Raw genomic sequence first — 27,992 nt, forward strand, 5'->3', positions numbered from 1 at the left:
AAATGGATTGTTTTTGTTTTTAAGTTATAGAACATTTTAAAAATTATATTTTGGATGTTGGACTCTTATCAGATAGTTCCTGAAAGTTTTCTCCTTATCTGTAGGTTGTCTCTTCACTTTGTTGATAAAGTCCTTTCATGAACAAAAGCATTTAACTTTTATGAGGTCTCATTTATCTATTTTGTCTTTTGCAGTTTGTACTTGGTGTGTGTCTGTATATATGTATTTATAGAATTTATTTTTTAAAATTGTGAAAATATAATAAAACATTAGCCAATTCAACAATTTCTACATGTATAATTTAGTTACACTGATCATATTCCATTAATGAATTTTAAAAAACTAGGTTATGTAGCCATGCACCTACATTTTTTTCTAAGAATTTTATGGTTTAGTTTTCACGTACAGGTCTTTGATCCAGTTTGAATTGGTTTTTGTGTGTGGTATGAGGCATGAAACCTGATTTATTTCTTCCAATTTTCTCAGCACCATTTATTGAAGAGACTCTTCTTTCCCCATTGAATATACTTAGCACACTTGTTAAAAAAAAATGTGTTGACCAGAGATAGTATGAATTTCTTTCTGGACTCTAATTCTATTCCATTGTCTATTATTATAGACAATGTCTTTTCCATTGTCTATTATTATACCAGTAGGAGACTTTTTTTTTTTTTTTTAAAGCTTTTTATTGTGATTTGTGTGAAAGTTTACCAAGCAAATTCATTTTCCATTCAATAGTTCATAAATGTTTTGTGACGTTTATTGCAATCCCCACAAAATAATAGCTCTCTTCCCATTTCCTCCTTGTGGTTATCTTTTCCTTGTGTCTGTCCTTCCTATGCATTCACGCCTTTTGAACTTTCTCTCCTTGTGCAAATGATGTCCTTCTGATCTTCCATGGTTGACTGTTGTAAGGAGTGTACCTCCCTGGTATAATGGTTCACCTTATAGGCCCATCTATTATTTTGCTGAAGGTTAAACCAGGGAGTGAGTTCAATTCCAGGCCTGAAGGGTGACTAGGGGCTATAGTTTTGGGCATTTCACCAGTCTCTATCAGCTAATAAGCCCAGTCTTTTTTATGATTTTAAGTTTTGTTCTGTATTTTCTCCCATTTCATCCAGGATCTCCAATTTTGATCACCTTTTAAGTGGTTGGCAGTGGTAGCCATTGCACCATCTAGTTCTCCTGGTATAAGGGTGTTGTGTATGCTGAGGTTCCCATGGTCTACTAGTTCCTTGGACTAACTGTTTCCATGTGTCTTTGACTTTCTTCACTCTTCTTTGCTCTGGATGAGGAGAGACCAATAGTTGAATCTTAGATGGCTGCTCTCAAGCTTTTAAGACCCCAGTCATTACCTGTCAGAATAGGATGTAGAACAATGTGTACAATGTTACACCAATCGAACTTGATGTCCACCATGACCACGATCCTGAACCCACAGGGTCCAGTGACTCATTCCCTCAAAGTCTTTGGTTGTAGCTAAGAAGTTTGCATAACTGTGCCCCCTGTTCACTCTATTATATATATGGATATTTTTATGTTGCATACAAATATAGAAATATCATCAGTAGCAGATGATTTCAATTACTGTAGCTTTATAGTAAGCCTTGAAATCAGGATGTATTAGTCCTCCTACTTTACTCTTCTCCTTCAAGATTGCCTTAGCTATTTGGGGTCCCTTTCCCTTCTGTATAAATTTGAGGATTGGCTTTTCCATTTCTGCAAAGAAATTTGTTGGCATCTTGATAGGGATTGCATTGAATTTATAGACTGCTTTGAGTAGTATTGTCTTGGGCCTTCCAATGCATAAACACAGAATGTCTTTCCATTTATTTAGTTCTTCTTTAATTTCTTTTGCAGAAGCAAGACTGGGCAATCTATTTCTGTAAAGATTTACCACCTCAAAAACCCAATGGTGGTCACCATGAGTCGGAATCAACTTGATGGCAGTGGGTTTTTTTTTTTGGGGGGTGGGGCATTTAATTTCTTTCAGTAATGTTTTATAGTTCTCTGTGCACAAGTTATTCATCTTCCTGGTTAAATTTATTCCTAGATACTTTATTCTTTGTAAATGGTAATGTTTCCTTATCCTTTTCTGTTTGCTAATTGCTAATGTATAGAAACCATACTGATGGTTGTGTGTTGACCCTGTATTCTGCCACTTTGCTGAATTCATTTAAACATTCTAATAGCTTTCTTGTGGGTTTCTATATATAGGATTATGTCATCTGCTGAGAGGGATAGTTTTACTCCCTCTTTCTCAATTTAGATACCTCCTTTTTTTTCTTCTCTCCTTTGATTAATTGCTCTGTCTAGGACTTGCAGTGAGATGTTGAATAGCAGTGATGAGTGGGCATCCTTGTCTTGTTCCTGATATTAAAGTGAAAGTTTTCAGTCTTTCTCCACAGAGTATGATGTTAGCTTTTTTTTTTTTTTTTTTTAAATAAATATGCTTTATTATATTGAAGAATTTCCCTTCTATTCCTAGTTTTTTTTAATCATAAAAGGTGTTAAATTTTCTCAAATGCCTTTCTGCATGGGTTGAGATGATCATATAGTTGTTTATCTTTGTGGTGTATTACATTGATGTATTTTCTAACTGAAGAGCTCTTGTATTCCTGGGGTAAACCCCCCTTGATCATGGTGTATAATCTTTTAAATATATTTTTGGATTTAATTTGCTAGTATTTTGTTGAAAATTATTCTATCTATATTCATAAAGGGTATTTGTAGTTTTCTTGTGGTGTCTTTGTTAAGCTTTGGTATCAGGGTAATGCTAGCCTCAGAATAGGTTTGTAAGTGTTCCAGCCTCTTCAAATTTTTTTGGAAATATTTCAATAGAATTGGAGCCACTTCTGTAAATGTTTGGTAGAATTCCCCAGTGAAGCCGTCTGCTCAGGACTTTTCTTTTTTGGGAGGATTTTTTTAAAAAAGTAAATTTATTTTCCTTTATTGAGAATTTACACAACAAAACATACACAAATTCAACAGTTTCTACCAGTACAGTTTAATGACATTGAGTACATTCTTTGAGTTGTGCAACAGCTCTCACTCTCCTTTTTGGAGTTGTTCCTCTCTCATTAAAAAACTTTCTGCTCTCTAAGGTTTTTGTCTAATCTTTTGAGTTGTTGTTATCAATTTGACCCCATATAGATCTTAGAAAAGCACAATGCTCAAAGAAGACTTTTTTCCACTGGTGAAGCTAAATTACTATTCAGTTTTAAGAAGACTTCAGGGGATATTTTTGATTTAAGGTTTAAGAAATATCTCAGGGCAATAGTTTCAGAGGTCCAGCCAGCCTCCAAGGTTCCAGAAAGTGGACAGTCCTTGAGAATCTGAAATTCTGTTTTGCATTTTCCCCCTTTTGATCAGGATTCTTCTACAATTTTTTTTTTCTTTTAATCAAAATGTTCAGTAATGGTAGCTGAGTATCAGTTCTTCTAGACTCAAGGCAAGGAAGGCAGTTATTCATGGAGGTAATTAGCCATTTCCTTTCCTATCCCTGACTCTGCTTCCTGTTTCTAGGTGAATAGAGACCAATTATTGTGCCTTGGATGGACTCTTACAAGCTTTTAAGACCCCGGGCACTATGCAACAAACTAGGAAGTAGAACAGAAGCATTAAACATGATATTAGGCCGGTTAACTTGGATGTCCCATGAAACCATGACCCTAAATCTCCAAACCGAGAAATTAAATCCCATGAAGTATTTGGCTGTGTATAAGCAGCCTCAGCAGCTACTTTTTTTTGTTTCTTTGTCATTGTTGTAAATATATCTATCACATCATTTTTGCCAATTCAGCCTTTTCAGGTTACAAGCTATTGCCAGCAATTACAATGACTGGCTGTGCAACTCTACCCTCAATCAATATTCCTACCATGAACCTACCCTTTTCCCCCACCTCCTGCTTCTGATAACTACTAATAAACTTTGTTATCTACACATTTGCCTTTTCTTGTCTTTTTATATAAGTGAGGTCATAAAAATTTTGTGCTTTTGTAATTGACTGATTTCACTCAGCATAACGTCTTCCAACTCCATCCATATTGTAGCATGTATCAAGACTTCGTTTCTCCTACTGGCTGTATATCTGTACCACATTTTGTTTATCCATTCATCTGTTTATGGGCATTTAGCTTGTTTTCACCTTTTGGCTATTGTGAATAGTGCTGTAATGAACAATGGTGTACAAGTGTCTGTTTGAGTCTGCTTTCCGGTCTTTTGCATGTATACGTAGGAGTGGAATTCCTGGGTCATATGGTAGTTTTATTTTTAGATTTCCAAGGAACAACCATACTGTTTTTTCACAACAGCTGTACCATTTTGCATTCCCACCAGCAATGGATGAAGGTTCCAATTTCTCCCCATCCTTGCCAACATGTGTTATTCTTATTATTTATACTCTTAGCCATCCTAGTGGGAGTGAAATGGTATCTGAGTATGGTTTTGATTTGCGTCTGTCTGATGGCTAACAACGTTGAGCACTTTTTCACGTGTTTGGTGGCCATTTACATGTCCTCTTTGGTAAGATGTCTATTCAACTCTTTTACCCATTTTATGATTGGGTTGTCTTTTTGTTGTTAAAGTTTATATATATTTCATTTATTAGATTCTTACTGTATATATAGTTTCTGAGATATTCTTCAAGTCAGTAGCTTGTATTTTCACTTTTTTTGCTAAAGTCTTATTTGTTTTTTAACATTAAAAAATTTATTTTTACTGTGGTTTGGGTGAAAGTTTACAGAGCAAATTCATTTTCCATATAGCAGTTCACATACACTTTGTCTCATGACATTGACTGCAATTTCCCACAATGCAACAGTTCTCTTCCCACTTACTTCCCATATTTTCCTCTTCCTGGTGTCCTTCCCTCCCATGGACTCCTGCACCCTGAGATGTCACCCTGTGCATACAAAGCCTTTCTATCCTCCCATGTTTGATCTCTCCAAGGAGTGTATCTACCTAATGTAAATGTTCAGCTCTTATGCCTATCTTTTGTTAAGCTGGAAGCCACAGGAGTGGGTTCAATTCCAGACCTGAAGGGTAGCTAGGGGCCATAGTCTCAGTGGGTCCACCAGGCTCAATCAGACCAGTAAACCTGGTCCTTTTTTTTTTTTTTTAAATAATTTTGAGTTTTGTTCCACTTTGTTCTCCCACTCTACCTAGGATCTCTGACATAGATCCTCCTCTGAGTGGTTAAGAGTGGTAGCCGGGTACCGTCTAGTTCTTCTGGTCTCATAGTCATATAGGCTGAGGATTGCATGGCATACCAATCCCTTGGACTAATTGCTTCCATGCATCTTTGCTTTTCTTCAGTCTTCCTTGCTCTGGATGAGGAGAGATCCATTGTTGCATCTTGATGGCCACCTGCAAGCTTTTAAGATACCAGTTGCTACTTGCCAAAGTAGGATGTGGAACAACGTTTTTGTGTAGCATGCTATGCCAGCTGAGCTTGATGTCCTCTGTGACCATGGTCCTGAGCCAAGAGGTCCAACTACTTGTTCCCTCTGAGTAGCAGGCTGTGGTCAAGAAGTGATGACAACCTTGTCCCTTGTCAGCTCTACTATATACCTGGAAATTCTACATACACTTGTAGAAACATTGTTTGCCAACCTTATACATGGTCATGGGCACACTCCCCATTACACAGACATACCTAATAGTTCAGCCTGTCTACCCATATATCCACCCGTATATCAAGGTTTGCCATCACTGACAATGGAGTACTGTATGTACAAGAGGGTTCATCTTTGTTTTCTGTATCTCCCATGCACCTCTCTGTCGTCTTCTTCCTCAGTGCCCCATGTTGATGACTCTCATTTGGTACATTGCCCTTCCTTTCACCCAAATCAGTACTTATCTTTACCTATCTAGCAGTGTTCTCTCCCTTCTTCTCCCACCCTTGGTAACCAACAAAGAAAATTTCCTTCAATATATAAACCTTTCCTTGACTTTTTACAATAATGGACTAATACAGTATTTGTCCTTCTGTGATTGACTTATTTCACTCAGCACAATGTCCTCCAAGTTCATGCACGTAATGTGGTGTTTTGCACATTCTACATTATTCTCTAGGGTTGCATAGTATTCCACTGTGTGTATGTACCATAGTTTGGTTATCCATGCTTCTGTTGATTTATTTTTTTATTTTAAATTTTATAGTTTGGGTGAAAGTTTAGAGAGCACATTAGTTTCCCATTCAATAATTTCAGGATCCAAGGAAAAGGAAATCATTGATAACTTCAATTTCTTCTCCATTTATCATGATATTGTTTATTAGTCTAGTTGTGAAGATTTTCATTTTTTTCATGCTCAGGTGTAATCTATCCTGAAAGCTGCAGTCTTTGACCTTTATCACTAAGGGCACTTCAAATTGCCTTCATTTTCAGCAAGCAATGTTGTATCATCTGCATATTGCAAGTTATTAAGGAATCTTTCTCCAATCCTGATGCCACATTCTTCATATAGTTTGGCTTCTCATACAGCCGTAGTGATTGAATAAGTATGATGAAACTTCAGGATATTAGCTACTGTAGGCTTGGCCATTTTCAGTCCCCTCACTTCTGACATGCTGGCTCTCACTACTTACTTGGGTTCAATAATTCACTAGAAGGACTCATGGAATCCTCCCTCCCCTGCCCCCATGGAATCATCTCTTCCCCCTCCCCCCAAAAAAGCCCAAACTCAATGCCATTGAGTCGTTTCTGACTCATAGTGATTGCCATCGGGTTTCTGAGGCTGTAAATCTTTATGGAAGTAGATCACCTAGTCTTACTTCCGCTGAGTGGCTGGTGGGTTTGGACGGCTAGGAAACCCAATGGGGTTTACTATGAGTTGGAAGCAACTCGATGGCAGAGAGTTTTTTTTTTTTTTTTTTGAGTGCTGTGAGTCTTTCTAGTGAATTACTGAACCCAAGTAAGTAGCAAGAGCTAGCAGGTCAGATGTGAGGAGGCTGAAGATATCCAAGCCTACAGTAGCTGATATTCTGAAGTTTCATCTTATTCAACAGAGCTTAGGAATGCACTATATTTACAGTTATAGTTTTATTACAGCAAAATGGATATATATGAAGAGACACCTAAGATGAGGTCTGGAAGGTTCTCAACATGAAGCTTCTAGTCCCCTTCCTCCATATGCTCTGATGTATTTCACCAACCAGGAAGCCCAGGAACTTCCATATGCAGAACTTTTTGGGGACCTCATTACATAATTCAAACTCCTCCCTGCAGTCACAAGGTGCTCATGAGGTTGCTAGCATGGTGTGGGTCTTTCTGGCCCGGCCAGCCCTCATTCAAGAGTTCCTTCATTAGCATCGCCTTTAGGAAGGTGTGGTCTGGAGCTTTCATGAAGATACTCATGATTATTGGGGAAATGCTAAGGTTTTAGAGGTTATCTCTCAGGAACCAAGGATAAAGGCCAAATTTTTGGGCAAAATTAATGTAAACCCACAATGACATTATATTTTTTTGGGTAAAATATGTAATGTAAATACAAATATATCATTACATAGTGGGAATATTGGAGAGGGAAATCTTATTTTTATATCTATTTCCAGTATTAAAATTATCCTATTTTTAACTTTAAAAAGTTATTTCTTTAAAAGTAAAGTTCAGCCTATAACGCTTGTGTAATTTTAGAGAATCAAAACACACTGACTGCATTGCCTCAACTGAACTTTAATGAAATCAGGTAGCTTCTCTTGACACAGCTAAAGGATGTTTTTGCTTCAAAGCAAGAGGTCTTAAATGGTAGTTAAGGACTTTCTAAAGTTTGCTGACTACATCCAATTGAAACAAACTCTGTCTACAAACAGACTACTCCCTGTTACAGTTACACTAAAGGAAAGCAAGCCAGGAGAGGAGGAGGACAGGAAAATATCGTTAAGTAAACAATGCCCAGATTGCTGGAGGGGACAAAGCTCTCCAAAAGAAGCCAAACCAAGCAAAGCTGCTGGGAGAGTCACAGTGGCCAAGTCCCAGTGCCCATCTGTGTTTCCACCCTGGCTCCTCCTCAGGGCTCTGACAGATGTTCACAAAGCTGGAATGTCCATGAACATTTGGAGGATCAGCTGAAAATTCACCCTAATGGAAAGCAGTTGTGCTGAGCACCAAAGCCAGTGTCACCAATGACTTCAATGGTCTTATTGATATAAAGCAGCTGAGGATGGAAAGGAAGGGTTGAGGGAGGCAGCCAGCATTGGTTGAGAACTTTTACTGTGTGCCTGGCCTTGTGCTGGGGACTTCTACACATTTACCTCATTTAACACACACACAGTGACCCCAGGAGAAGCTAAAGCTCTGGGCAGTTTCAGGCAGATTCATGGAATCTCACATGTGCCCAATATGAAATTCATAGTAGCTTCCAGGCAAGCTCTGTAGAATCACCTAACTTTGGTGCTAACATAAGAATGCCTTGCTCCAGATAGCATGACCACAAGGAGTGAAACAATATACAAATGCCCTGCTCCAGGTGGCCTGACCACAAGGACTGAAATACCAGCCAAATTCCTGATACAAACTTTGCTAGTTACCCAGGGCATCCTCCTTACCCCAATCTCCCTCCTGTTTGCCCACATGCTATCACTTTGGACTGTGTCCTTAACTGACTATGTATGTCAGAACCCAAAAAACATACCCGTCAGTGGCCATGGCACTGCATACCCATTGCACCTCCCACCAATGACTCTAATGCACAGTTAATGAGTTCCTGGAAAGCCCACAAATAATCATAACTTCCCCATTCCATGTCCTAAGCAGCTCTGAAATTCCCAGCTTCAGCAGGGAGCTTGATCTAAGAAGCAGTCTCCAAGCTCCTTGCTTGCTGGTCTGCAATAAAGCTTCTTTTCTCAGCACCTCAAAGCCTGGTGTCTCCTCATTGACCTTGGAGTCAACAGGCAGGAAGCTACTCTTCTGGTTTGATTAGAGTTTAGAAATGTTGGATGACTAGATTATTCACCATTGCAGCAGCTTCTGGGTTGTCTCTGAAATCAGTTATTTTGGGATCATAAAGTGAATCTTGGGCTAAGTCTTCTCGATCTTCTCCCTGCTAGTCCTTCATTGGCAAGTGTCCAATCTATTTTTAAATTGATTTGTACTTGGAATACATGGAGTAGCTTCTATTTTCCTAACAGAATGCTGACAGATACAAAGCCCTGACAAGATGACCACTGAAGGTCACCTTCAGTTCCAAGATTGGAGGCATGGCTGGATTTTGAAGCATTATAGAATATGTTGTTGTTATTGTTCTGTGGCGTTGTCTCCAACTCATAGCGACATTATGTAGAACAAAACACTGCCCAGTCCTGTGCCAGCTGCATGAGCCCTACTATACCTGAGCCCATCTCTGCAGCCTCTGTATCAATCCATCTTGCTGAGGGCCTTCCCCTCTTTTGTTGACCCTCCACTTTACCAAGCATGACATCCTTCTCCAGAGAATGGTCCCTTCTGACGACATGACCAAAGCAGGTGAGACAAAGTCTGGCCATTCTCACTTGCAAGGAGCATTCTGGCTGCACCACTTCTAGGACAGATTTGTTTGTTCTTTTAGCAGTCCACGGTACTTTCAGCATTCTTTGCCAACACCACAACTCAAAAGCATCAACTCTTCTTCAGTCTTCCTTATTCATTGTCCAGTTCTCACATGCATATGAGGCAACTGAAAATACCATGGCTTGGGTTAGGCACATCTTAGTTTTCAAGGAGACATCTTTGCTCTTCAGCACTTGAAAGAGGTCTTTTGCAGCAGATTTGCCCAATGCAATATGTCTTTTGATATCTTGACTGCTGCTTCCATTGGTGTTGATTGTAGAACCAAGTAATATGAATTCTTTGACAACTTCAATCTTTTCTCCGTCTATCATGATGCTGCTTATTGGTCCAGTTGTGAGGATTTTTGTTTTCTTTACATTGAGGTGCAATCCATACTGCAGACTGTAGTCTTCAATCTTCATCAGTAAGTGCTCCAAGTCATCTTCACTCTCAGGAAGCAAAATTGTGTCTTCAGCATATCACAGGTTGTTAATGAGCCTTCCTCCAATCCTGATGCCATGTTCCTCTTCATATATATATAGTCCAGCTTTTTTTATTTGCTCAGCGTACAGACTGAATAAGTATGGTGAAATGATACACCCCTTATGCACTCCCTTCCTGATTTTAAACCATGCAATATCCCCTTATTCTGTTTGAACACCAGCCTACTGGTCTATGTACAGATTTCTCATGAGAGTAAAATCAAGTGTTCTTGAATTCCCATTCTTCTCAATGTTATCCACAATTTGTTATAATCCACACTATATTGCATAGTCAATAAAATTCAAGTAAACATCTTTCTGGTATTCTTTGCTTTCAGCCAAGATTCATCTGACTTCAGCTATGACATCACTCTCTCTACATCCCCTTCTCAATTCAGCTCACATTTCTGGTAGTTTTCTATCACTATATCACTGCTATTTTTGAATTATCTTCAGTAGGATTTTACTTGCGTGTGATATCAATGATATTGTTTGATAATTTTCACATTATATGGGATCACCTTTCTTTGGAATGGATACAAATATGGATCTCTTCCAGTCAGTTGGCCAGGTAACTGTTTTCCAAATCTCTTGGCATAGCCAAGTGAGTGCCTCCAGCATGGCATCCATTTCTTGAAATATCTCAATGGGTATTCCGTCAATTCCTGGAGCCTTGTTTTTCACCAATTCCGTCAGTGCAGCTTGGACTTCTTCCTTCAATACCATTGGTTCTTGATCATATGCCACCTCCTGACATGGATAATCATCAACCAATTCTTTTTTGTATAGTGACTCTGTGTATTCCATCGATCTTCTTTTGATGTTTCCTGCATTATTCAACATATTGTCCATGGAATCTTTCAATATCGCAATTTGAGCCTTAATTTTTTTTCCTCAGTTCTTTCAGCTTGAGAAATCCTGAGTGTGTTCTTCCCTTTTGGTTTTCTAACTTCAGCTCTTTGCATATTTCATTATAATAATTGACTTTGTCTTCTGTTCAGCTCTTTTATCCTTTGATTTTTCCATCTGCTTTAGCTACTCTCTGTTCAAGGGCAAGTTTTAGAGTCTCTTCTGGCATCATTTTGGTCTTTTCTTCCTTTCCTGTCTTTTTTTAATGACCTTTTTCTTCATGGATGATGTTCTTGATATTATCCCACAATTCTCTGGTTTTTGGTCATTGTCATTCAATGCATCAAATCTATTCTTTAGATGGTATCTCAATTCAGGAGGGATATAATAAAGATAATATTTTGGCTCTCATGGACTTCTTTTAATTGTCTTCAGCTTCAACCTGAACTTGCATATGAGCAGTTGATGGTCTGTTGCACAGTCAGCTCCTGGCCTTGTTTTGGCTGAAGATATTGCACTTCTCCATTGCCTCTTGCCACAGATGCAGTCAATCTGATTTCTATGTACTCCATTCTGGTGAAGTCCATGTGTATAGCTGCCATTTGGGTTGTTGAAAAGAGGAATTTGCAATGAATAAGTCATTGATCTTGCAAAATTCTATCATGTGATCTCCAGCATCATTTCTATCACCAAGGCCATATTTTCCAACTATTGGTGATTCTTCTTTGTTTCCAACTACTGGTGATTCTTCTTTGTTTCCAGCTTTTGCATTCCAGTTACCAGTGATAATTAACACATCTTGATTGCACGTTTGGTCAATTTCAGACTGCAGAAGTTGGTAAAAATCTTAAACTTCCTCATCTTTGGCTTTGGTAGTTGGTACAAAAATTTGAACAGTAGTAATATTAACCGGTCGTTCTCGTAGGCATATTATCCTATCACTGACAGCATTGTACTTCGTGATAGATCTTGAAACATTCTTTGTGGTGATGAATGCCATGCCATTCCTCTTCAGTTTGTCATTCCCAGCATAGTGATCATATGGTTGTCTGATTTAAAATGGCCAAAACCAGTCCATTTCAGCTCACCAATGTCTAGGACAGCAATCTTTATGTATCCCATTTCATTTTTGACAACTTCCAGTTTTCCTAAATTCATACTTTGTACATTCCACATTCCGATTATTAATGGACGTTTGCAGCAATTTCTTCTTATCTTGAGATGTGCCACATCAGCAAATAGGGGTCCCAAAAGCTTTACTCTATCCACATCATTAAGGTCAGCTCTACTCTGAGGCAGAAGCCCTTCTCCAGTCGTATTTTGAATGCCTTCCAACCTGAGGGGCTCATCTTCTGGCACTGTATCGTACAATGTTTCAGGGGTGTTCATAAAGTTTGCCAGTAATATATCACACAGTGTTTCACTGCTATTCACAAGGTTTTCACTGGCCAATTCTCTGAGAAGTGGATGGCCTCTTTTTTCTCTGAGTCTGTCTTAGTCCAGAAGCTCCACTGAAACCTGTCCACCAGGGTAACCCTGCTGGCATTTGAAACACTGGTGGCATAGCTTCCAGCCTCACAGCAACACTCAAGCCTCCACAGTATGACAAAATGACAGACAAGTTTGTCTCCCCTAGCTGTTCTAAACTACTCTGCTCATTTCCTGGTCTCCCCTGTTCTACTCGCTTACCTGGCTTTCCCCCAGGGCAAATGCCCACTTTCTGCTGCTCCTGCAGCTGGCTTACTGCGGCCTGCACCTGAGTGGCTCCACACATGCAAACACCCGCATTCTGCTAAAGGAATAATTTCTTTAACAAGATTGAGCACAAAGCTGGTTCCTATGAGGTAGAGGTTAAAATGTCCCAGATTTCCAGGTTCTCCAAGCTGCTGTACTATGCCATCATCTCTGACACCAAGTACACCCTGCACTCTTCCTTCCCCCACTGGGTTCAGTTTTTTTATTGCAACATCTCAGAACTCCTCAACTGTACGTACAGTTAAGTGGCTTATTAGGAAGTGACTACAACTCAGGATCAGGATCAACTTGGAAGTAGAAGGGTACAATTCAGGAGGCAGGATGCAATTCTTCAACCAGGACAGCTCTCTTGGCTCCTCTCTGTTGTGCTAGCAGGCCCTTCTTTGCACTGTTGCTATGCCCTCTTAGCTGTGCATGGCTGTTTGAGGCTACCCCAATGCTGCCTGGGGGCCTATAAGGCTCCCTAGGCTTCTGCTGGGCCTCGGGACTTTGCCTCGGTGGCCGGAAGACCCCTGCACAGGATCTCCAGGGCCTCTGCCGACAGGTCCTCCTGGCCTTTGCCCTGCCTGAGCAAGTGTTACAGCACTTTTGGCTCCTCCAACAAGTGCCTGGACGTACCCTGTTCTGACATCAAGTTTCCTGCTGGAAAGCAGAAAGCACTCACTTCTCTTTCCTTGTGGGGTGGCAAGCACCACTGCAACCATCTGCCAGTTCCATGGATCTCATGCCTGTGTTGCTGCTGCCATCTAGTGCAGTCTCAATTGTCTTCAGTGTTACAGATATTGACACACATTACAGCTCTTTGAGGAAGTTCTCTCCTCTCTCTTTACTCACCTTTGTAAAAAGCTCTGTTGGGTTGGCTGCTTGTATAAGCAAATTCTTTATTAATTTCAAGGCATAGCCCTCCCAGCAGGGTAATAAGCCAATCAATCATGGCAAGTCACTCAATGGGTGACTTTTGTGTTTACTTGCATAGTAAACTGACTGATCTCTGCAAGGTGCATAAAATAGAGCAATCACAGGGCAGACTACAACCCCACCACTCATTTTCAGCAGAATTATAAATTCAAGGCCAGAAAGGCCATATATGAAGAGACACCCATTGCACTATACACACCTAGGGAAAAATCAATCAAAGCTGAATAATATTCCATTGTATGTATGTAGCACATTTTATTTATCCATCCATCTGTTGACGGACAGTTGGGTTATTTCCACCTTTTGACTTTTAGATAAAAAATGCTGCAGTGATCATTGGTGTGTAAGTATCTGTTTGCATCCCTGTTTTCAATTCTTTGAGTGTATATCTAGTGGTGGAATTGCTGGGTCATATGGTGGCGTAGCTAAGGCATTTGACTGCTCACCAGAAGGCTGGTGGTTCAAACCCATCAGCTACTCCTTGGAAGGAAGATGGGGCAATCTACCTCCGTAGTGATACCACCTTGGAAATCCAAGGAGGGATCGCTATGAGGCGGATCCAATTTGATGGCAGTGAGTTTGTTTTTTTTGGTTTATGGTAGTTCTAGGTTTACCTTTGGGAGGAATTGTCAAACTCTTTTCCATAGCAGCTGCATCATTTTACCATCCCACCAGCAATGGACGAGGGTTCCAATTTCTCCACATCTTTGTCAATACTTGTTATTTTTCCATTTTATGATAATAGCCAGTCTAGTGGGGGTGAAGAGGGCATTAGTGGTTGAATTGTGTAATTCTTGCCTTCCATGCAGGAGATCTGGATTCAATTTCTGGCCAATGTACCTCATGTCCAGCCACCATCCTTGTCTGTCATTGGAGGCGTGTGTGTTGTTATGATGGTGAACAGGACTGGTAAGAAAGGCTTTGTGATCTCTTCTGAAAATCAGCCAGTGAATACCCTTAGATCACAAGGTCTTATCTACAACTGTTCATGGGGATGGTGCAGAAGAACCAGGCAGCATTTTGTTCCATTGTGCATGGGGTCTCTATGTATAGGGGGCCAGCCTGACAACAGCTGAGAACATCATTTGGGATGAAGAGTATCTCAATGTGGTTTTCATATGTACATCTGCAAAAAGGACATGGAAGTGGCATCTTCTGACATCCTCTGACTTCACAAGAGGAAGATAGAATCACCCTCAGCAGCCCAAGGCTTATTCCTATGAGGCCAGACATGCCACCACCCTCCAGCCTTTTTACCAACTTTGACATCAACTATCCATCCCACAGTACTCATTACTTCTCTGCTGGGTTAGATCATTCATTGCAGTGGCCACACAGAACTCATAGACAATACTCATGATTAAGGGTTTATCAGGGAAGTAACAGGCTACAATTCAGGTTCAGGAATGCACTCAGGATACAGTTCTTTGATCAGAACAGTCTCCCCTCTGCTTTGCCCTCAGATATGCCTCTCTGGCCCTTGGCCTGGCCTCTGCCTCTGTGGGCCAGGTAAGCCTGCCATTCTGTCTCATGCCTCTTAGTTCCACTGCCACTGTCTCTGTGCCGGGGTGTCTTTCAGCCAAGGAGGTCAGCACAGGGGTCTCGGGTCTAAGGACACATTCCATTTCACCTCCAGCTTTTCTCTCTGGATGGCAGAGATCTCTCTAGGAGGGGTCATTTTAAGCCTGGCAGAGTGACAAAACTAACCAATCCCTACATCAGAGTTCTACACACCTATTTGCATGGTCCCACCCAGTAACCCTGGTGGGAGTAATGAAAACTATGTCTAGAAAAGCCATACCAATGTAATTCACTGCACCACAATATCCTTAATGATGAGTGGTTTCCATTGATGTGCTTATTGGCGATTTGTATTTCTTCTTTGGTAAAATGTCTACTCAAGTCCTTTGACTATTTTTTTTAAATTGGGTTGTTTGTCTTTCTGTTGTTGAGTTCCAGACATTCTTTATATATTCTGGATATTAAATTCTTGTCAGATATATAGTTCCCAAATATTTTCTTCCATTCTGTAGGGTGTCTTTTTGCTTTGTTGACAAAGTCCTTTGATGCACAAAAGTTTAGTTGTCTTTTGTTGCTTTTGCTTTTGGTGTCACTTATAGGAGTCCACTGTCAAATGTAAGGCCTGAAGCACTACCCCTAAGCGTTTTATGGGTTTAGATCTTACATATTCAGGTCTTTAATCCATTTTGAGTTAATTGTTACATATAGTATAAGGAATAGATCTAATTTCATTCTCTTGGAATTTTCCTGCTGCATTTATTGATCTTCCAAACCAAAAACCAAACTCACTGCCGTTGAGTGGATTCGACTCATAGCAACCCCTCCTTGTGTTTCCAAGGCAGTATCTCTACAGAAGTAGACTGCCCAATCTTCCTTCTGAGGGGTGATCTTAGCATATAGATGTGTTGTTGTAATATGACAAGTTGATTTTGACTCTTAGCGACCCTTCCTTGGGTTTCTGGGGCAGTATCACTACGGAAGTAGATTGGCCCATCTTCCTTCTGAGGAGTGGCTGGTGGATTTGAACTTCCAGCCTTCTGGTTAGCAGTCAAATGCCTTAGGCACTACACCACCAGAGCTCCTAACATACATGCATACACACACACACACACACACGCATATATAGACAGATAGATAGATGTGAATTTATAGAGCAGAATTTGTTTTACATTCGACATTTTGTATACATTTGGTTTCACTCCCCAATTACCATCCCCAACCCTAACTCTCGTCCTCTCCCTTCCCTGTAATTCACCCCCTTCCCCCTGTTCCTTTCATGGTTATGCATTGCTGTGTGTCCTGCTTTTCCTCCGTGTGAATGTTGCCCCGTGGTTGATTGCTCCAAGGGATGTATTTCCGTATAGTATGTTGGTGCATCACCGGAGTGGTCTGCGTGTAGGTCTTATTTACTATCAGGCTGAGAGCCAGCCATTGGGAGTGAATTTTACCCTGGGCCCAAAGTGTATCCCAGGGCCATAGTCTTGGGGGTCCCACCAGACTCCATCCAACCAGTAATTCTGGTAGCTATTGAGTGGTTTGGATTTTGTTCCATATTTTTCCTCCCACTTTACATAGGATCTCCAGTTTTGATCCCTTCCCAAGTGGCTGGCATTGGTAGCCAGGCACCATCTAGTTCTTCTGGTCTCGAGGGCCATTGTGTCCTAGGGCTGATTTTTTTCCAAATGCCCTTGGTTTTTTGTACTCTTCTTCGCTTCTGATGATAGACATTAGCTGCATCTTAGAAGGCTGCTAGGAAGCTTTTAAGCCCTCAGTTGGATGTCAGCATATTTTTGAGATGTACTCATTGTTTCGTGTACAGTAGTTTGTTTCTTTGTATTGTGGAGTAGTATTCCATTGTGCAGATACACTGCAATTTGTTTATCCATTTTCTGTGGTTAGACATTTGGCTGGTTTCCATTTCGGGTGATAATGAATAAAAGACTGAACTTTTATCTACTAGTCTTTTAATGGACATGTGTTTTTTCATGTCTCAGGTAAGTATCTAGAAATGGAATTGTTGGGTCATATTTACCAAGTGTATATGTAACTTTATAAGAAATTAGGAAACTGTTTCCAAAGTGGTTGTGCCATTTTACCTTCCCATCAACAATATATGAGAATTTCACTTGCCCACACTTGATATTGTGTACCCAAAAGAGGCATATTTTATGATTCCATTTATTTGAAGTAAAATGGTTTGCACTAGACTACTATCCTAAAGGCTAGATGTTTGATCCCACTCAGTGGAGCCATGGATGAGAGGTCTGGCATTCTGCTCCTATAAAGATTCCAGCCAAGAAAACTGGGTGTCATGAGTCACAATTAACTTGATGACAATGGGTTTGCCTTTTGTTTATAGAATAGCAAAAATAATCTATAATAATGATAAAAATCAGATTAGTGGTTGCCTATTTGGGGAGGGGTGGCATTTGACTACAAAGGGCATGAGGTATGGTAGATTGATTACAGTGGTGGTTACTCAGGTATACACAGTCAAAACTTACTGAAGTGTATGAAAACAGATTCACTTTATTATATGAAAATTCTACCGATAGTTATTAACATGAGTCCTATAATACCGAAAAGCATTTCTGAGTTAATAGTAAAACCTGTTGTTAGATGCTGTCAAGTCAATTCTGACTCACAATGACTCCACACGTGCAGAGTAGAACTGCAGGGCTGTCTTCTGAGGTGCCTCTGGGTAGGTTCGAACTGCCAGCCTTCTGGCAAGTAGTAGATAACTGTTTGCACCGCCTAGGGAGGCCTTAGTGAATCCTAATAATTACATATGTTCTCAATCAGTGGATTCTAAAAGTGTATCTCAATGTTGGGGACATCTGTAAATTTCTGTACATGATCAAGGGTCCTCTAACTTGGAAAAGTTGGGATTTGGCTAGATGATTTCTGATGTCCTCTGAACTCCAACACTCTGGGTTCCTATATTCTGCACAGCAGATTATTCTGAGATCCTGTCACTAAATGCCTAGATTTCAGTCTTTTTTATCCTCAATTCTTTCTATGAGGCCAGTCAGCTCCCACGCTCCAGCTTACGATGCTGTTAACATCACCAAAAATCCGTGCAGTATGACACTGAGCTGCTTTTCTTAGCACTGCCCTCCCCTGCCGTCCTAACAGATGGGTCTATTTCTAGAGCAGCAGTTCTTGCAGGAGGCACTCTCCGCTCAAAATTAGTGGGTTAGGAATTAAGTAGTGGAGAACTGGGCTGCAACATGCTAGTTCTTGAGGGCTTTATGGGTTTGTTTTTTTTTCAGCGCAGTCATTCACAATTTAAAGTGATTCATTGATTTTTTTGGTTCCGAAAGACTGAAAATGCAGAGTAGAGCAAAGGATGAATTCATTGTTTACTACTGTTCTACTGAAGTGCCTTATGTTAACTCAGCACTTTCTTCTGACTTCAGATTCTCCTGTCCTCCCCCCATAGGTAAAACTATTCACAAAAGAAATGAAAACAATGAAGGCTGGGATTGAGTAATGCCCTCTGAGTCGCTGCACACGTTCTGAAATGTGGAGTCCTAAGTCAGATCTTGTATCTGCCCTAATTTCTGCCACTGTCATTGCTGACCTCACTCTAGACCTACACTGTAGGCTGGTCTCTCAGATCGATCCCAAGTAAGCAGGAGGTAGCTGAGGAATCCACAGTCGTCCTGAGTCCCAGCGGCACTGCACTGCATGCTCAGTGTGGGCATCAGGATGGAGAATGGCAGGCAAGCAATGCCTGCCCCCAACCTGGGCTTCTCAAATTGCCCATTCAGACAGCTGTCCAAAACCTAAACGCACTGCTGTCGAGTCGAGTTGATTCCAACTCATGGTGCCCATGTGTGCAGAGCAGAACTGAACTCTAAGGGTTTTCTAGGCTGTGACCTTTTGGAAGCACATCATCAGGCCTTTCTTCTGAGGCACCTTTGGGTGGGAGGAGAGCGCTTAACAGCTAATGCTGAACTAGGGATCCTCATCAATTGTCAGGGGGGTAAAAAGGAACAAGTAACATTGGTGGTTAACATTTATTGCATTTTCTGTGTCCTCTTATATAATCTTCACAAAAACCTCCTCAGAATGTAGCCATCCTTATAAATATTTTATAGGTAAAGGAAACTGAGGTTCAGAGGGGTCAAGTGATTTGCTTAAGGTCACGTAAGTACTGGGACTAGGGATGTCATGGTTAGGAATGGGCAGAATCTGGAATCTGATGAACTCAGGAATCTAAATATTATCAGCACAATTTGATTTTCTAGGGGTCTTCTGGAATTGATAGTTAACTCTTGGCCTTCCCATGAAATCTTTTTCCTTCCAGAGACCCTGGACTGTGTTGAGGGTCACTGTATCACCTTGTAGGAGCCCTGGTGGTACAGTGATTAAGCACTTGCCTGCTAACTGTAAGGTTAGCAGCTTGAACCCACCAGCCACTCCATGGGAGAAAGATGTGGCAGTCTGCTTCCATAACGATTACAGCCTTGGAAACCTTATGGGGCAGTTCTCTGTCTGGTAGGGTCAGTCAGTCAGAATTTACTACGGCAACAGGCTTTTGGCTTTTGCATCACCTTGTGGTCGTGACTGGGAACTGCACCGTCCCCAAAGTGGCAGAGTCCTGGCTCACACTGTACCAGAGTTTTCTCAGCACTGTCAGTCTGTCTGATCTTCCAGAAGAAAACTTCTGATAGAACTGTGCTTCATGAAGTTGGCTCGGGGACAGGAGCCTTTCATTTCCTTTCTTGCCTTCTCACCTGCTGTGGCTGAAGGTCTTGTCGGATGCTTCATGTAAGAAGTAGGTCCTCCAGCAGAGAGCTTGCATTTTCTCTCTGGTCTCCATTTCTTTCTGAACCTTTCGCACCTGGCTCCCACCCTGCCACATACTCCTGGGTGTAGCTGGATCTGATCATTTTCTTTCCAAGTTATTCTCCTCTGTGGGTAGAGGGAAATGTGGGTTCCTTCAATTAATTCGTCTTAAGAGTTTTGTCTGCTAGTTGAACTGAGCTGATCTTATGTCTGCCACATGAGCTACAAGACCTTGGGCTATTGATTGAACCTCAAAGGGGCTCTTCTGTAAAATGGGGATAAGAATATGTGGAATACTTTTGTGAAGATTAAATACAGCATTAGGAAGCATTTTATAAATCATCACTAAATTTGCACATGTAGTTACTGTCAGCACCATAATCAGGAATGTTTCTCTCTCTCTACAAACATTATCTTTGTAAATATCTCTCACACTTTTTTCCTGGGACATGGATCTCCACAAAAGGTGAAAGCAAGGTTTGTGTGGGTGTGGGTGGGTGGGTGGTGGTTGGTGAGAGGAGAGAGAAGGTACCATCCATAAAGATGAAGAGAATCATTGCTTTGTAACCACATAAAGAGAATGCCCCCCCCCTTTGTTTTAGAGGTTCCAAAATGTCTATTAGTGTTGCCACAACCTATATGTGGGATTTTAGGACTTATGTTTTATACTTAAAAAAGTATTTATCTTCATGATTGTCTTGAGAAAAGTGTGATAATATGTTTGCCTGTTTCATAGATGAAGACACATGACCAGAGAGGTGAAGTGATTTCCTTAAGGTTAGAGGCGAGCAGAGTTGTTTTTAAAATGTGGATCTTTTGATTTTTAATCAGGGCTCCTTAATTTATATCATAGCATCTTATCTCTTTGCAATACAGAGTAAGGCCTTCCAAACATTTTTGATCATAAGTCACAATAAGAAATACATTTTGCACTGTACACCCTCACTCATAAATGTAAAAAACAAAGTATTAAGGAACAACGCTTACCTTTATTACCTTACCTTTATACAATGCTCTCTAGTCTGTCCTATTTATTTAAAAAGTGCTGTTCATGACTCATAAAATCAATTCAACCCAATACTGGGTTGACACCTACAGTTTGAAAAATACTGAGGTGTAGCAGGTCCTCAAGCAATCCTCACAGAGCATGTGACTGTCACAGTTGGCCATGGTTTCAAATGGATATTAGGAATCAAATGTGGGAATGGAGAGTAAAATAAGATGAACTTACCAAGTTCTACCAACTAGAATGTTTTGACTGATTTAAGCAAAGTAACTTTTAGAAACCTTTTGAAATATTTTAATAACTCTAAATTTACTATCACATTAGTGTAGAAAATTAGTTTCATGTATAATCTTCATCACTGCAGCTTCAAGTTGAGGAAGTGTCTAACACATAACCACAGGTCAGGCGCAGCCTTAGGGTGAGCTGCTGGGAAAGGATTTTGCTGATTTAGGACTTTTCAGCCTCACTCTCACATAATCACTTTCAGGACCACACATGAACCAAATTAAATGTCTGTGTAAATATGGGATCAGAAGCCACAAGCACCAGGATTAAACAATTCAGAATATTTATATAGATGGACTTTTAAAATGAAAATAGGAGCGATCACAGGTGAGTAAGAAAAGAAATAATTGAGCATTTATTAAGAGCCTACTTTGGGTCAAAAATATTGATGAAATTGGCTACTGTAATTTAGAAAAAGTAAGTAAGTGCATTGCACTTTCTCCTCCCTCACTGACATCAGTGATGATGTTGTTAGTTGCTGTCAAGTTGTCTCTGACTCAAGGTGCCTTTATGCATAACAGAACAAAATGGTGCCCTGTCCTGCACCAATCTCAACCATCTTTGAAATGTTTGAGGCATTGTTGAAGTTACTGTGTTAATCCATTTCCTGGAGAGTTCTCATCTCATTTTCACTGACTCTACCAGACATGATGTTCTTCTCTAGCAATTGGTCTTTCCTGATGATGTGTCCAAAGTGAGTGAGACAAAGCCTTGCCATCCTTGCTTCTAAGGAACATTCTGGTTGTATTTATTCTAAGGCTCATTTGTTAGTTCTTCTGGAACTCTATGGTCTATTTTCTTTGCCAAAATCGCAATTCAAATACATCAGTTGTTTTTCTGTCTTCTTTTTCATTGTCCAGGTTTCAGATGCATGTGAAGCAACTGAGAAGACTATGGCTTGGGTTCAAGATACCTTAATCATCAAAGTGACATCTTTGCTTTTTAGAATTTTAAAGAGGTCTTTTACAGCAGATTTGTCCAATATGCTGCTTGATTTCCTGACTGCTACTTCCATGAGTGTTGATTGTTGATCCAAGTAAAATGAAATCCTTAACAATCAATTTTCTCCCACTTACCATGATGTTGCTTATTGGTCTAGTTCAGAGGATTCTTGTTTTCTTTACATTCAGATATAATCTGTATTGTAGGATGTGGTCTTGCAGACTACAACAGCTCATAAAAATCTTTAATTTTTTCATCTTTGGCATTTGGGGTTCATGTGTAAATTTGAATAATGATCATATTGAGTGGTCTTCCCTGTAGATGTATGGATATCAACCTATCACTCATAGTGTTGTATTTCAGGATGGGTATTGAAATGTTCTTTTTAATGATGACTGCAACTTTGTCTCTCTTCAATTTGTCATTCCTGGCAGAGTGGACCATATGATTGATGGCCAATTCTAGTCCATTTCAGCTTACTAATGCCTAGGACATCAATCTCTGTGTGTTCCACTTAATTTTTTTATGAATTCCAATTTCCTAGATTCATTTTAATTTTGGGATAATACACCAAATATATAGTGGGCCTTTCCTCATGTTTTATGGCACTCTTACCCACTAAAGTCACAGCTTCTATAGGTCCCTTCTCCAATACAATCTCCACTTTTGAAAGTGATGTCTCTAAGGTACAGAATATCCATGTTTCTCTCCTCTTTAAATCCCTCTCCTAATTAAATCCTTTTGTTAGTTTCCTAATCCAATTGGTCTCTGCCTACCTGCCCACCCTCATCACTCAGTACCCCCCATTCTATAATCCATTTTTACTGAACTTCTTCACATTCCCTGATGATGCTAGCACTGGGCCTTTTCGGGTGATTCTCCTTCTGCCTGAAATATTCTTTCATGTGCTACTTATTTGACCAACTCCTACTCATCCCTGGGGATGCTGTTAAGATACCTCTTCTGGAAGCCTTCTACTGCTCCCCCCCCAGACAGAGTTAGGCACCCCTCTTAAATGGTCCTACTACTTCCTGGGGAGCTCTGGTAGCATATTGCCTAAGGCACTTGACTGCTAACCAGAAGGCTGGCAGTTCAAACCCACCAGCCACTCCTCGGAAGGAAGGTTGGGCAATCTACTTCCATAATGGTACCACCTCGGTAACCCAAGGAGGGGTTGCTATGAGTCAGGTCTGACTTGATGGCACATAACAACAACAACAACACTACATCCTAGGCACAGCTTTTATGACTCATAATTATTGCTTCTTTATACATCAGTCTCCACCCACCCAGCTGTCAATACCTCAAAGAGAGAGGGCCTATGCCTTATTCTCAAGGCATCAAGCATTTTGCCTAATGGGTGCTGAATAAATATTGGTTCACTTAGTAAATAAGGATCTCTGTTGGCTTGGTAAGTAAGGCATTTGGCTACTAATCAGAAGGTTGGCAGTTCAAACCCAACAGCTGCTCCACTGAGATAAGGCAATCTACTGTAAAAATTTATAGCCTTGGAAACCCAATGGGGGTCTCTATTAGTCAGAATCAACTTGACGGCAGTGGGTTTGGATTTTAGTAAATAAAAGAATGACTAGTGAAAGTAATAAGAACATGGGACTGTTGCCAATCAAAGTAACTTTAAGTTCAAAAGGTCAAGACAACAGGTTGGTCTATGTAAGAGCCATATGTTAGAAATGAGTGACTACCATCTTCACCCTGCTTGGTAATGGTGATGGTATTGTTAACTGCTATAGGCTCTGATTCATAATGTTGCTTGGTCTTGTGCCATCATCATGATCATGTTTGAGTCCATTGTGGTAGAGATTGTGTCAATGTCAATCCATGTCATTGAGGTGTTCCCTTGTTTTCATTGACCAAACACGATGTCTTCTTTTTAAAGAGATTGGTCTTTTCCTGGTGATGTGTCCAAAGTGAATAAGTATTACCCTGGGAAAATCCAGAGTTTGAATAGAAGGGCAAGTCATATAGAAACAAGGACAAACATGGTTCTTATTCATTCATTCCTATTATTGAGTACCTTGTGGAGCTGGCCTATGCCATCCAAATGTACACCATTTTATAATGAAGCTATTTTCCTTTGGTGACTTGACTATTGTCTAAATTAGTCAAGTCTATGTATTTTAAATATAAGTGTGACCACTGCAACCTAATTGTAATGCAAGAGTGAATCTGGGCTCAGTGGCTACCTTAGGTTTGTCAAGTGGTGATGGGCTTTCAGCAATGCACCTCAAAAGCACTGGGGTGGGGGGACTTCTTGTGCTGTGGGTTCTTGCCCCAACTGGTCCCAGATTTATGAGACTCAGGACCACATCCTCAGATGACCCCAGAGAGAGACTGCAGAGGGCTGGCTGTGCAGCCTGAAGCAACAAGAAGAGGCTTCAGGTCTATGCTGCTATCCTGCCTGCATCAACCCAGTCCTTGCCTCTTTCCCTGACTAGTCAAGCAAAAACTTAGTTTCCTTGGGGGTCCATAAGATGTCAGAACAATTCCAGGTCCCCTGCTCAAGGGAGTGGTGAGAAACAGGACAGGACATTACATTATTGCCCTATTATCTAGGTAAGAAGAGTTGGAGACTAGAAAGTTGGCTCATATCCACATGGACACAATAGAGAGTGTGCCTGTGCAACCTATTATACATGCTGAGTGATGCTAAGAGAGATGCAGGGAGGGAAGATGTTGGATCAATGCCATCTCTTTGTTTTCCTCTTGGAGTGAACTGGGAAGAAATGTTGCATTGCAGTCCTTAGGATTTTGCTTTGGGTGTTTCTTTCTGACTAGTCAGTAACAATAAAGCTACCCATACCAAATTAAAAACAATAATTAAAATGTTTTCAAGACTTACTGGTCTGATAGAGACTGGTGGAACCCTCGAGACTATGGTCCTTAGACACCTTTCAAGCTTGAAACTGAACTCACCTCTGTGGCTCAACTTTCAGCCAGATAGACCTATAAGGTGAACAATAATACCTGGGAGGTACACACTCATTAGATCAACCAACTACATAAGATCAAAAGGGCAGCATTTGCCCAGGGATAAACCAAGATGGCAGGAAGGGATGGGAAAAGTGCTGTTACATTGTGGAGAATGCAAGGAATGTCATAAAACAAAATGTGTATGAATTGTTGAGTTGAATGGAAAACCAATTTTGTCTGTAAAGTAAACTTTCACCCAAATCACAATTAAGAAAAAAGATACAGCAGTCATATTGTTTTATTTTTTGAGGCAGAAGACTTGATAAATGTACTTGAAGAGAATGAAAAGAACATGAACATTAGGTTCAACTGAATTGGGTTTCTGGACCTTCCTAACTTGCTTGACATGGTTTAGTTAAATATATCAACTCTCAACTCTCTGGTCCTCTGTTTTCTTCTCTGAAGATGGGAAAATCATATTGTTTAGGACTGCTGTGAGGGTTCAGTGAAAACGGAATTAATTTATTAATTATATATTTACTAAAAGGAGACCTAATGTCAGTTTTCATGCATATTTCATAAAATATTCTTCTGCTGATTGAAGCAGAAAAAAAAAATTACATTAAGTCCCACTAAGAGAGTAAGTTAATTACATTAATTATCAGACCTAGCCAGTAGTCTACTTTTCTAACTTCCAAGTACTGGGAACTTCGAGGTTACCTTACTGGTTATGCTTATGCCAAGGGAATGACTTATAAACAGACAACAGGGCATGTATACATGTATATTGAAGAAACATATCAATATCTAAATTATTTTTGTTTTTAGTAATGGAATTTATTTTAAAATTTCAAATCTGTTTATCAAAGGGGGTGTGGGTTAGAGAAGAGTGTGCCCTAAAACATGTAACTAGAAATAGAAAAACTAGAAATAGAAAATGGTGTGTCTGACAAACCTTTCTTTTCCTAGGAATGGGCTCATCAAAGAGAAGGTTGCTGGCTTCTGACTCGTCAATGCCGTCGTCCGGCTGAGCCTGGGTACGGAAGGGTTTGAAGCTGTCGGCTGAGAGCGGAGGTGACGGCGTGGATGGGTTGGACTGGTCACTAGGGGCACTCCAGCTCCAATAGCCGCTGCTGCTGGTACTGGAAGGCACACATCCTCCTTCCTTCCAGGATCCACTGAGGCCCTCTGTTCACACAAACACAACATCAGTACCGGAACCTCTAACGTGAGCCCAGGTATGATTCACAGTGGGGCACAGGCAACCTTAGCTCTGAGACCCTTGATTCTATTCTATTCTGTAGTAGCTTGCTATGTATTTAAAGGAATTACACTATTGTTTATAAAAGTTATTTTTAAAAGTTATTTTAACCACATAATAATTTAGGTCTTTCTAAGAATTTTCTGATGTATGTTGAATACTAGTTCCTCCTTGGGATATCCATGGAGATTGTATTAAAAAAGAAGCAATTTGTTCCATAAGTTTGGGAAGCTGTGGATTAATCACAGAATCCCCTAATTTAATTTATTTTAATTTATTTCTTTTCTTTGAAGGAACTAACTTCTATAAATCTCTGGATAGTTCTCTAAGGAGCTCTTGCTGTAGTACTTAAAAAGGTCAGTGGTTTGAACCCACCAGCTGCTCAGCAGAAGAAAGAGGAAGCACTGGTTCCAGTAAAGATTTATATACAGCCTTCTAACGTACTAACTAACATACTAACATACAGCTTTGGATAAGTCAGAATTGACTCATAAAGACATGCACCACGTTGCTCATTATAACAAAGATATAATCATATAATCCCATGGCTTCTCATGACATCTGTCTTCTCATCTGTCTTCTTGACCACTGGACCTGGTGTACTTCAGTGATTTTAAGTGATTTGCCCAAGGCCAGTGACTAGGCATCTAGCCACCATCCCTTATCTCTCAGTCAGCCCTCTTTGCTTCAGCACAAGCAGGCCTTGTGCTGTAGACATGACACCCTCTCCATTCACTTCTACAAAGCTGGGATGAGATAAGAATTTATTGGAAATAATTACTAATAAAATACAAGGGAAAGTTTGCTAATGTAGGGAGATGAGATGTAGGGAGATCTTTGTTGCTTTAATTAGAATGTCTTCAGATATCTAGATGAGATGTAGGGAGATCTTTGTTGCTTTAATTAGAATGTCTTCAGATATCTTTTGGTATCTTTTTTTTTAAAGACTGAAAACACCAGATTTGCTTTACTTTTCAAGATAGCTGATCTTAATTAGCATTTGTGTAAATCCTACTGTCTTTTTGGGTAATTTCTCCTCTGTATTTATATGCATTTTGAATATATTAAAAACTAACTACAACTAACTATGAGAAGATAATCCCCAAATGCTGTTAATGACTATGTAGTTAGTAATGAAGTGAAAATGAATGATTAATTAATAGACTAGCTAAAATTTCCTGATTATTACCTTCACCTAGTTATAGATTTACTATGTCAAGTAAAATGTTCAGTTAGAAGTGTGTAAAGCAAGCACTGAGAGAATCATGCTGGCTCACATCTTCTCAGCATCAACAAAACCAAATTAGACACTCCCTCTCTGCAGCCCACTGGACCTGGAGTTGCCTATTATTCAATACAACACAACTCTAATGGAATGGTAAGGCTTTTGGTAATATTAGCAGCTGCTATGATGAACTCGGGAGCTAGATCTAGACCTATACCTGGTAGCCTAGCCCCTAACATAGCCCCTAAGGCACTTGACTGCTAACCAGAAGGCTGGCAGTTCAAACCCACCAGCCACTCCTCGGAAGGAAGGTTGGGTTCTGTAGTGATACTGTCTTGGAAACCCAGAAACCCAAGGAGAGGTCACTAAGAGGCAGATTCAACAGCAGTGAGTTTGGGTTTTAATCATACTAATCTTCATGTCAAAAGTTATTTTTCTTACAGGCTTGTGTTGTAAATGGCATTTCCTTAAGATATACACTGTTTAATCCAAAGG

The 27,992-nt window shown here is 40.2% G+C and overlaps 1 protein-coding gene across 1 annotated transcript in view; it reads right to left on the reverse strand.

The window, feature by feature from the left end:
* ZNF704 (zinc finger protein 704) overlaps window positions 1-27,992 on the reverse strand; it is a 375,130-nt gene that overhangs the window by 33,728 nt on the left and 313,410 nt on the right. Inside the window, exon 4 of the mRNA XM_007944653.2 lies at window positions 25,967-26,199. Within this exon, the coding sequence (XP_007942844.1) occupies window positions 25,967-26,199 (233 nt within the window). The remainder of the gene's footprint in view (window positions 1-25,966; window positions 26,200-27,992) is intronic.

This window comes from Orycteropus afer, unplaced genomic scaffold (assembly GCF_000298275.1).
Source record: "Orycteropus afer afer isolate SDZICR_OR568_19922 unplaced genomic scaffold, OryAfe1.0 scaffold00129, whole genome shotgun sequence".
NCBI lineage: Eukaryota > Metazoa > Chordata > Mammalia > Tubulidentata > Orycteropodidae > Orycteropus > Orycteropus afer.